At 41.3% G+C, this 12,286-nt stretch overlaps 1 protein-coding gene across 1 annotated transcript in view; it reads right to left on the reverse strand.

Annotated features, from left to right (window-relative positions):
- The window catches only part of LOC111230442 (tight junction protein ZO-2-like), an 82,986-nt gene extending 74,835 nt beyond the window's left edge, over positions 1-8,151 (reverse strand). The window contains exon 1 of the mRNA XM_022757185.1: positions 7,923-8,151. Within this exon, the coding sequence (XP_022612906.1) occupies positions 7,923-7,982 (60 nt within the window). The 5' untranslated portion in view covers positions 7,983-8,151. The remainder of the gene's footprint in view (positions 1-7,922) is intronic.
- Positions 8,152-12,286: the final 4,135 nt, after the last annotated feature.

Consider the following 12,286-nt stretch of genomic DNA (forward strand, 5'->3'; position numbering starts at 1 on the left):
CATGTTCTTGGGTCTGCTGAATAAAAATGACTGTCTGTCCCTGGAACCTGTTATAGGACCTGAGGTGACTGTGGTAACCATTTAATGAAACACTCTCCACTGATCATTATGATCCACAAACTCTTAGTGAAGCAGCTGAAAATGTTTTTATTCAGAGAGACTTCTCGTTAGTCTGTCTGATTACGTGCTGCATTTTATTTATTTTATTTTTCTACTTCTTCATCTGTTTTGAACTTTTGTTCTTTTTTATTTATGTAAAGCACTTTGTAAAGCACTTAATTTTGGAACTGTGAAAGGTGCTGTACAAATACACTTCACTCATTTGTGTATTAGACACAAGAGCAATGAAAGCTCTCTTTCTCTCTCTCTCCCTCTCACACAGACACAAACTACTAGCCTGTACTCAGTGGCATGTACATGAGACAAATGCAGCATTACCCACATTCTAATGTCGACACGAAAGCAGTACAGAGCAACCACACAACAATCACACCCATTGAGCCACGCTGTGTGACAATCTGGGCCCCTATTCACAAAGCATGTATCGCACCACTAGGGGCTGGGCGCTAAAACAATAAAGATAATTATCGCGAAATAACTTTCCCTTGATAGAAATGTAAGACGTGGTCAATACAACGACGATAGAACTCATTCATTCATGGTTTGACAGAAAATATGAACAGCCAATGATAATGAGAAAAGCTTTTGCACCGAAGCAATCATGTGGCTGGAATAGAGTTACAGCCACGTCAGGTTTGGTTGAAGCACACAGCGCAGAGCGGTGGAGTAGCACCTGGGGCCGGCACACGTGCTAATGTTTGGGCTACCGCAGCCGTGCCCACCTGCACGTCAGGAGTGGGAGAGAGATAAAAGAGAAAATTAAGGCAGAAAATGTTAATGAAAACTCGAGCGACAGTGTTACTGAAGAAGACACCCCAACGGACACGGCCCAAGGCTCCAAAGACGAGGATATCGTTGATAAGAAGGGTCAGAGGAATTGGGTAGTGTGGAGATACTTCCGATAAGAGGCAGAGTAGCAGGCACTGCAAACTGTGTCAAAAGCATGTTCCCACAAATTCAGGTAATACCACTTCTCTTTTATATCATCTGAGGCAGTGCCATCCTCTCCAGCACGCACAATACGAGACTTTACAGTCCCAGACGAAGCTTCTGATGGTCAGAGTTAAGATTTTAGTTTATAATATATACTTAATTTTATTCATTTGAAATACAGTTGTACAATGTTCAACAGTATATTTGACACATTCAACTTCTGACAGAAAAAAAAAATATTTAAACCAAAATTAACCTCATGCTATCTTTACATCTCACTTAGCAGTAAAAAGGAACCTTTGAAACAGAAACAGTGATTTGGTTTTATCGTGATATATATCGGTATTGACTGATATGAAAAACATTATTGTGATAAGATTTTTTTTCATATCACCCAGCCCTACTTACCACTAAGAGTACTCCTAAATCATGCTAAAAGTTTTTAATTAAAAGTTTTCTCCTAAGTTTTCTTCACAAAGACAACTTTTAAAAAGGAGACACAAAAACTCCTGAGCTAACAGTGTGACTCCGTTGCTATGGCTGACGACAATTTTCATGGACTCCTCGTCTTGCGATGGTGCAATCATTTTTACCTGCGTTCCATCTCTGTGAACGATCACAGCAGGTAGACCAACCATGAAGCTGCTTTGCTTCTCTGTAGTTGTTGAACATCTAAAAGAAATCATATAAATTGTCCTATGATGTCGGGTCAGAGCGCATTTATTGTTTGGTGAATATATCGGCTTTCCTCTTGCCATCTAGCGCAGCATTGCCATACACTTCATTTCCATACTAATCGGGTTGATTCAGTTGGTTGGAGATGTTATTGCATCCTTCAATAAATTTTTAACAAACGATCATTATTTATGACTGAGTCGTATGTTAAGTATTTATTTTATGTTTAAGTTTGTGTGCTCAGGGCTGCTCTGTTCAGGACAGTCCAGATTAACTGGTTCTGTGATCTTCAAAATCAAAATGATGAGGGTTGGAAATACATACGCAGCTGCTGATTATCAGACCACACTGGTTTCTGACCTGCAGCTGTCTGCAGTGGTGTTTAAAAAGAAGTAAATACAGAAGCAGAAAGACATTAAAATTACATTACATTATTTCCTTAACTTAGTACACAGTAACATGATCAAAAGGTCGGACCCTTCTACTCGTAATACTCAACAACCATGAAGCTAAACTGATGCTATGAACCAGGGGAGGCTGTAAGGACGAGTCCAGACAAAATGTCATGAAGAAAGGACAGTTAAGGGGAACTCAAGTCAAGTTGCAAAAGACCATAGTGTTCCTGACCGGCAGTGAAGCCAAACAGCTGAGGTAAACTATGCTAAGTGACCTGTCATTAAGTTGCATGAGTGGGCAGAGATACTGAATACCAGCACTGTCCCAGAAAAGACTCATCAAGTCAGCTGCAGCTTTCAGAGGGAAGGAGCATGTTTCTGCGGACATGCATTAAAAACAACATTTAAACTTTGCCACCATTTTCATATATATTCATATCCATATTACGTAATCCAGTGCCTAGTCAAATTAAACCTGGAACCAATCTGAACTCAAATTGGATTCTTTCCAGTTGCCAGTCTGAACCGTCTGGGTTAGCATACAGACTGGATGCACGGGGAAACCTTGTTCCATCAAAAGTGAAAAATAAACCCTGCAACAGCTTTAAAGATGTTTCAGTGAACTAACCCTGACCTCCTCTGTGGTGTTAACACCCCACCACTGGCTGTGTCTCTCTGTTCAGTCTGACTTCATGTGTTCAACGTGCTCATTTTATATTCTTACGATAACAGGCTTTGAATGCAGTTTCAAGTCCTGCACACATGCACAGACCAGTGAGACACTAGAGCTGCACTAAATGTGGTCTTCGCTGAAGTTAGCTTGGGTTTCAGCAGTGCACCGCACCCTTGGCCTCTGAACCTATTCCCCAGCCGGAGGGCAGTACCAGTAAACACACACAGGGAGGGAGATATAAAGGAGAAAGCAGGAATTTTATCAGTCAGCCACTCCCAGCAGCTATCTGAGCCCCTGTGGCTCTCACTGGTCAGGGAATATCTGAATATCTTACAACTTAAAGGAGTGTATTCAAACCAGCACAGTCCTCAGTCAGTCCTCCTGGAAACTCAGGCACCATTTAGGTAACAAACTGGGAACCTTGGGACTATAACTGTGTTGGTCTAACAGGGTTAGACTCAGCCTCCTGCTTCCACATGAAGTCACAGTTATAGACAGAAAAACACAGACACCTGGCTAAATGTACAACACTAGGTTACTTAACAAAACTGAACATGATGACAGAATGTATACAGAACCACACAGGAGACAGACCTGAGTCCCAAAATCACTGACCTCCACCAACTTCCAGGAAACAGCAGGTCCTTCATGATTTCACATTAAACATGAGGATCATTGGTGACGTACAGTGTGGGGAAGAAGAGCATTACATGAAAACTGACCCAGTCCACACAACGACCTACAAGGATGGTACAGATGACATCAGAATGCAAACAATCACAGCATTCATGTTCTAACCTGAGATGTCTGAGATGTTTTCAGTGTCGAATCCAGTTTCATAACAGCAGGAATACAGAGAAAGAATGAACTGTGGAAGTGACCCATCATAACCTCAGCTACTGTCTCAATGCTACTGGACACACGTTGTTTTCCGGTTAAAATCAACAGCTCAAAGTGCAACCACTCTATTGAAACTTAGGGCCTTTATATTTCATATTATTTCAATATTCGAGTACTCTCATTACCTTATGAATGAGTACTCGATTACTCGCACATTATATATTTTTACCGTGAAAAAGAAAATACGGGAGGTCCAAGTCCGACTGGAAACACAAGCGGAACAAATGTTAAGCTTGCAAGTTTAACGTCACATATCTTGAGCCGCAAGTTATTGTCATCTTTTTTTATCAAAGTATTTCCAGAAATCACTTTTCCTGGTCACGGCTGCCATGGTGCATGTGATGCCAACTGAGTTGAACTATTGTAGCCAAGAATAACACGTGCGCAAGTAGAGAAACAGGTCAGGTCAAGAAATAAGAATCTACAAGGGCACATCTACCATCAGTTCAGGTTAACTGTTTAAACACAATAAACCCACAGTGTGAAGCTGCTGGAGCAGAAGAAGACATTAGACACAGGAATGCTTCTATGCTAATCTCATCTTCATCAGGATCTTCACCTGCACTGCTCTGACACCACCGTGCTGAATCAGCTGTTCCACAGACACACAGGTAGCACACCGTCTTTATCACCAGGTGAATTCACAGTCAGCTCCTCCATCCACACCTGATTGTAAATTTACCACCATTTACTTAACTTTGGTTTATTCACCTGCTGCATATTTTCCCTTTCAAACTTAGTCAGCAGTTCATTCACTGTAACATCACTGTATGTGTAGTTAGTGCTTGTGTTGTTGTTGAGTCAGTCTTTATCAGTATTGTGTAAATGTTTTTAAGTATTAGGTCATTGCCTTTGTTTTCTGTAACTTACTTTATGTATCTGATTCATGTTGCCCGTTAAGTTTATTCTTTCATCAAGTTCATTTGTGTGTTATAAACATTTTAATAGTTTTATTGTGCTGACTCTGAAATTATATCTTTTGTCAAGTCATTAAAGTGGTTCCTTATGATAATTCAGATTAACGCCATATTTCCCCAAACTGAGCTAAATTTCAATGAACAACATAATAGAAACACCTGTCAACATTACTCAGCTTTCCAAGCCTATCATTTCACTTTTTTATCCAAACTCAACATAAAGTTGAATCAACACTTTGCTGCGATTTTTACAGTTAGGTAAGCAGAGCCGGATAGGCTAGCTCCAGAGACGTAACCTGCTGCTGCCACAGGCATCAGATCCGTCATGGGACAGAACACTGTTCTGAAAGGACAGATATCACTTCTGTGCCGTTCTAACTGATTGAGCTTTAACTGGTCAGACACTGCTGGTCCTGACATGAAACGTAACATTATAACCCTCATGCAGGACTTGTATTAAACTGCATGTATTAGTTTTAGCCAGTTGTTCCTAATAATCTGACAGCTGAGTGTGGTGCATCAGTGTGTGTCTGTGCCAGGCGTTTAGATTTGACATGTTCCAGTGTGTGAGAGCTCTGTTCACTGTCAGCAGCTGTGTTACTTTGAATAGGTCACTCAGGCTCTCTGCTACTGTCAGAGGACAGAATGGAGCCGATGAACAGACCCCACTGAATCATGGGAGAATTGATACTTCAGAACCACTGATCTTTGAGAGAGTGATGATGACGATGATCCAGTGAAGAGTATGTGATGATACACTCTCTGTTAGAAGGGAGAAGACTCAGCTGTCACTGATTTCATGTTCCATTATACATGAAGGTGTTAGATTCAGTATGAATGAACAATGTGCACTGACTACATCAGACATGGCTCAGGAAAATAGACTCACAACAAGTGCTGTGGGTTCAGTGTGCACCACTGTTGACTGTCTGTTGATCTACATGAGAAGAACTCACTCACCGTTCACTTAGTTCCTCTATCTACTCAGATCAGCAGAGAAAACACTGACAACAGACTGAAATCACAAGTGGTTTTTCACTTACACAGTAACCGACTGACCATTAAACTGCTTTCACCTTTGCACTCTTTCACTGACACCTAAACTGTTGTCCACTCTAACACTTCATCTGAGATTTCTGATTCTGTGAGTGTTTAAATACAACTGACACTTTAAAGATCACACACTTCAACAACCTCCAGAGCTCACGCTGTATTTAATAAACATCTTCAGCTCTTACACAACTCCTGGCTTCTTCAAGGCTTCCAGTCCTTTACTCTGTGGCTGGACCGGCCACGGGCCAATGCTACCTCCACAAATCTCCATGAGTGAGTGAGTGAGTGAGTGAGTGAGTGAGTGACTGACTGACCGACTGACTGACTGACTGACTGACTGACTGACTGACACCAACGTCTTCAAAATGTTTTGGTGTGAACAGTTTCTCTGACATCATCAGGGGGTGTTTCAGAGATCCACAACAGTTTTCATCTACTGTATGTTCCTCAGATAGGTACCAGGGCCGTGGTCGGACCAAAAAGAAATCCTGCCCTGGACTAATGTGCTGGTACCAGGGTCACAAATCACACCCTGCACACACAGATACACAGTCCTGCCATACACTAGGTTTATACCCGGTGTTGTTGAGTGAGTGTTGTTCTGCTCTCAGCGATTACACATCAGCTGGCACTCATCAAACTCTTTCAGTATAGACCCTTGTACCACCTCCCTGCTTTATCTGTGATTCTCATACAACAGAGGATTAGCTTTAGAAAACATTTTGACCTTTGAGTTACTGTGTTTACTGCAGTTTTCATTTTGTCCTTTTTGATGTTTCAACAGTCTAAGAAGAAATGAAGAAGACTTACAGTTGACACAAGCTTTATCTATGTATTCACAATGAAAACCAGCCTCAATACAAGACAGAGCGATAGACTGCTGTGGGATGAATATGTCTGAAAACAAAGATTTGAAAGTTTGAAATCTAATAAAAAAGATTTTGTAAGATTTAATCTACAGTTTGGAGGCTTGTGTGTGTATGTTTCATTAGGCTGAAAACAATTTTCAAATGTCTGCAAACCTTATTCTATATTTGAGTTTTCCTTCTTCACAGCTGCAGCACTCTATCAACAGTTTCACATGTCACCGTTCTCCTGCTGTCTTAGTTTGGTGTCCAGGTTTGTAAATGATCATATGACTTGAGTTTGGAAGGGCCGAACCTTTATTTTGAAACTTTTGTGGATGTACAGTTGCACTTGTATTGCAGACTGTTCTTTTCAGAGCTGAGCTCAGAGCAAACAATTGGTTAAGAGCCAGAATCACAGCTTTTTTTTTTCGGACCGTATGTTTTTGAGTTTCAGACCAGAGAGAACACGTGACTCACGACTGTGTGGGCAGATCTGAGAACTCTGAGCGACCAGACTGCAAAACAAAACATGATACTGATCCCATAGCCTACCAAGACTAAAGGAGGCTCTTCTACCTGTCACCGGTTCATTAGTGTGATCACAGAGACCACACACACACACACATACACACTCACGCACGCACACACACAGCCCCCAGGATTTCCCATTGAGGATGACCATTATTCGGAAAAGATCTGAAAAAAATAATCTCTCTCCTTTTGGGCAGAACCATCCAGACACACACACACACACACACAGCCAATTTTGACAAACCACCAGAGTTCTTATTGCCCTCTGTGGTCACAGCAACACAACTAAAGTTATGTTCTTATAAAATATGTAATGGTTGTTTCATTTAATCTAATTCTGCTTCAAACAGAGAATCTTACTCCGTGTTCAAACACAGCTCTGTACTGAACAGAGCAACAATTAGGCTGAACAGGCTCTCTCTCTCTCTCTCTCTCTCTCTCTCTCTCTCTCTCTCTCTCTCTCTCTCACACACACACACACACACTTTAATTACACCCAGTAACCTAATCTCAGAGAACACAGTCAGGATCAGAACCACAGAAGGGTCACATCAACACTGGACTGATGTCAAAGTTCATCCAGTGAGAATCTACTGGAACCAGCAGCAGATACTGGTTCCTGTAACAGGCTCTTCTTCTCTTGAGGCACAACAGGTGTACTCACACGCTCACTATTGGCTGGGCTGTCATTTCAGGCAGGTTTAAATCTCTCTCACTCACTCACACACACACTCTCACACTCTCTCTCACACACACACACACACACACACAAACAAACACTTGAACAGCAGTCAGAAGCAGAGACGTGTTGGCGCTATGGCGGAGTTGTTACCAGCCGTAACGTCACTCATGTCAAACACACAACAGTGACACTCACTCCGACGTTGTCGCTCCTGCTCGGGTAAGAGGCCAGTCTTCCTCCGCCTTTCACCGGCATCCTGCTGTTTGTCCTCGGCTGAACAGGCTGTGTCGTCGCAGTTAGATCCGGACCAAAGGGGGTTCAGCGGTGGTTAGCGCGGTGGCTAGTCTCTGGAATGAAACATATCTCCGCCCTCGTCGCTTGAGTTCCTGCGGGCGGACAGCCTACTGGAGCCAGCGGCCAGAAAGAGGGAGGTCCGTCCGACCAGCACAACAACTGTCGGCTTCACTGCTGCTCCGACAATCATACAGACTCGCGTTTCCTGTTTCCTTCACGGGAACAGTTTTATATTTAGATAGGCTACATATGTACTTGAGATACAAATCTTTATTATGAGCGTGAATGTTGAGGCACTATTATTATTCAAATCTTCATTATGTGCCTGCAATGCAATAGCACTGACGGCATATATTACTGTCCTGCATACTTATTCGACTTATTCATGTTCCGTATCGAAATTTCGGCGTGTAAGTAGTCCCGCAGCTTTGAGAAAACCCAGACAATATACTCAATGCGTGCGGCTCGATCGGCAATCTTCTGCCATGACTTTTTTATAGCGATTCGAGTAACCATGGCGACGTAAATGGCGATAAACGGCCAAAACATTTCCATAGAGAATGATTGGGGTGACGTCTTGAAGACCACCAAACCCACCCCTCTTTGGAGCGCTACTGCTCATCAAACTTCAATGTAGAAAAATGGTTGAAAAGGGTGGTTTAAAGGGACACAAGACTTGTGTCAATATTTAGATAGCTATTACGGTTTTCACAAAATTGCAGTTTGCGTTTTGTGTCATTTTTAGATGGATGTGCAATGGTGAGGTGTTTATTGCATAGAATGTTCAGGGCACATTTTCGCAAAGCATCTTAAGGCTAAAAGTAGCTCCTAACTTGCTAATTTAGGAGAAATTCCTAAAAATAATGGCAGTGTCAGTCCTAATTTTACTCCTAACCCACTACGACCAAATCACAAAGAATCATAAAGGGCTGCTGTCATTCCACATCACAGTGTTCTGGAAACCTTACACGATGCTGAATTACTTAAACGATACAACTCAATCACGAGGGAATAATGATCGTTGTGGAGTTTGTGAAGGATGCAATAACATCTTCAGCCAAATGAAACAACCCAATCAGTGTGTAAATATAATGTTTGGTAACGCTTCTAACAGAGAAAAGGCGATCTATTCACCAAACAATAAATGTGCTCTGATCTGACATCATAGGACAATTCATATGATTTCTTTTAGATGTTCAACAACTACACAGAACAAAGGAGCTTCATGGTCAGTCTACCCGCTGTGATCGGAGCCATAGATGGAACTCATGTAAAAATTATTGCACCACCACAAGACAAGGAGAACAAAATCACACCATCAACACACAGGTTGTATTTGATGCTATACAGTTCTAGACATTGTTGTACAGTGTCCAGGATCTACACACAATTCATATGGATCTTAATAGAGAGTGACCGGAGGCCACTGTTTGAAAGGATCATGTTCCAGGTGGATGTCACTGGTGGGGGACAGGGGAAATCTTCTCACACCTCAACCCACAGCCGTACCACAGCTACATTACAACAGGTACAGCTACAACAGACCTTCGCTGATAGGCTGCCAGTTAGGTTAAGTTAGGTAGTCTAGGACAGGTTTTTTTTTTTTTTTTTTTTTTTTTTTTCACTTAGAGAAAAAAATATAAATTTTTTTTTTTCCATTGAGAGAATCAGATGTAAGTTTTTATATTAAAATAAAATTATCCCAGGTCAACACAAACATCATATTATCATACAGATGCATTTTGGAGAATGCACTACTTTAGTACACAGCACCTAATCCGATATTATTTAATTAGTATTCATTTATTTCTCAGTGTTTTTTTTTATTATTATTACTGTGGGATGTTGCGCATGTATTTTCACCAGCACAGATGGTCTTTCATCAACTGTTTGCTGTGTTTCCTGTTAGGGATCTCGTCCATGAAAATTGACGTCAGTCATAGCAACGGAGTCACACTCTTAGCTCAGGAGTTTTCACTTTTCCTTACTAAAAGTTGGTCTCAGCAGTTTTGTGAACAGGACTTAGGAGAAAAATTTTTAAAAAACTTTTAGCATGACTCCGGAGTACTCTTAGTGGTAAGATAAAATGCATGTACCACCCAGTTTTGGTCTCATTCACGGTTTTTGAGGAAATCCCCCCTAAGTGCAGAGAGGTCTGTCCAAAACTCCCATAGTCTGTCCAAAGCCCATGTTAAACTGGGCTATGAAGTTCTTACCAAAAAAAGAGTTGAGGGGAGTTTCTAAACTGCGATAAAACCTCAACCCTAAACTGTAGGTACACATAAAAGATATCAAGCTCTTTACTGAAGCCTTGGGACAGCTATGGTGAGATGATCTTTTCAATAGGACTTGTAGTTTTCCCTCTGTGAGCCAATTTTCAAACAGGTTTCATCTTAAACACTGCTGTCTGCCTAGGGAGATAGAGTGGATTGTGTGTGTGTGTGTTTCTCTCCTTCCCCTGGTGGCCACAGTCGCCATAGCAACCAATGTCTCAGCAGGTGCTACTGACAGTTATTGGTCAGATATCGGCAAAGCTGATTCTGACTGGCTAATTAGACTCATTAACTCTTATTCGTTTTTTCTCAGGTATGAGAACAACTCCAAGATAAATCAACACAATGTATTTGCGTGTACTTGTGTGTGCATGTTTATGTTAGGTTCTTTGCGCGTGTGTACAGGTCTTTCTGTAATTGTTTTCACCAATTATTCAATTATTTCACAGGGAGCGAGCAAACACATTTTCCACACCGCGAAACAGGTCCGGGAGAAGGTAAAAATAACTGAAACAGGATTTAAAAAAAATAAAGGACCACAACAACCAGAGTGGCGAGGGTTGCCACCCGTCACGTATAATACAGGATCGTCCCGTATTTGAAAATAAAATGTCCGGTATTGAATATATATGGGACGCAATTTGTCCCGTATTTTTGTTAATGTTATCTCCTCAAAGTGCAGTGAATAATGTAATGTCAGGTAATAATTTTGCATACTTTAGGCCACGGTGGAAACGCAGACAACAATGGGCTGCACGAACCTTTTAGTTCTTGAAGAAAAGTACCCGGAACTAAAAGTTCATTGACAGACACTTGAACACCATCACCATCTTATGGATATTAACTGTATAGCTTTTTTGGAGGCTCTATGATAGACAGCTCTACTGCCACACACAACAATACACACATGCACATTGTGCGGACACAAGTGCAGTTGCTGCCCAAACTTGTAGTAAGATTAGTAGGTATGTGTATCCTATGGAGATCCACAAAAAAGCCTCTTTTGAGAATGGACTAACTCAGGACTGTTGTGGAGAGACGCATGCAATGTAAGATGGAGGCCATCTTGGACAATACCAACCATCCTCTCCACAACATTCTGGCAGGACAGAGAAGCAGCTACATTTGCAACAAACGTCTCATCTCACTGCACTGCAGAACAGAGAGGTTCAGAGGATCCTTTGTTCCCACTGACATCACGCTGTATAACAACTCAGCCAAATGAAGTGGACTAATATAATTATTATTGTTCATTTGTTATTGACTGTTTTTATTATCATTATTATTATTATTATCAACAATGAGCTAATGGACACATGAATTTCCCCTAGGGGATAAATAAAGTATCTATCTATCTATCTATCTATCTATCTATCTATCTATCTATCTATCTATCTATCTATCTATCTATCTATCTATCTATCTATTTCCAGGTGTCATACTTTAACAAACTCCTCCTAGAGAATTAATCAGATCGACATCATATTTTGTCAGTCTAATTTAAAGGCAATCATCATTTGATGTACATGAGATTTTCATGGTCTCGTCTGCACTTAATATATAGCAAGATAACACGTTTGCTGCATCTTGCATGCAATACACTTTGTCTTCCACCACACAGTGCATGCGGGAAATATTACTCATGAGCATGGTGTCGTGGTAGTGACAATACAGGGTGGCTTTAACTGACTCTGTAAGAGTGTGAGGGCCCACTCAATGCTGCTTACAGCTTTATTATTATTCTACACTGAAATTAATTGCCTTTTTGAGGCCTTTCCCATGCTCAACTCAAACTTTGCAAACACATCAGGCCTCGTAAAAATGTACGTGAGCACGTCTTTGTGAAAACTGGTGTGTCAGGGAACGGCCTGCCCGTGGCGACACTGCAAATTTCAATGTTTCGCCATGAAACATCAACTTGCTATAACTCAAGCACACATTGTCCAAACTGCCCCAAAATATATATGTTTTATAAGAGTCATGGCCTGATCA

The sequence above is a fragment of the Seriola dumerili genome, unplaced genomic scaffold (genome assembly GCF_002260705.1).
Source record: "Seriola dumerili isolate Sdu_G_001 unplaced genomic scaffold, Sdu_1.0 BDQW01000017.1, whole genome shotgun sequence".
In the NCBI taxonomy this organism is placed as follows: domain Eukaryota; kingdom Metazoa; phylum Chordata; class Actinopteri; order Carangiformes; family Carangidae; genus Seriola; species Seriola dumerili.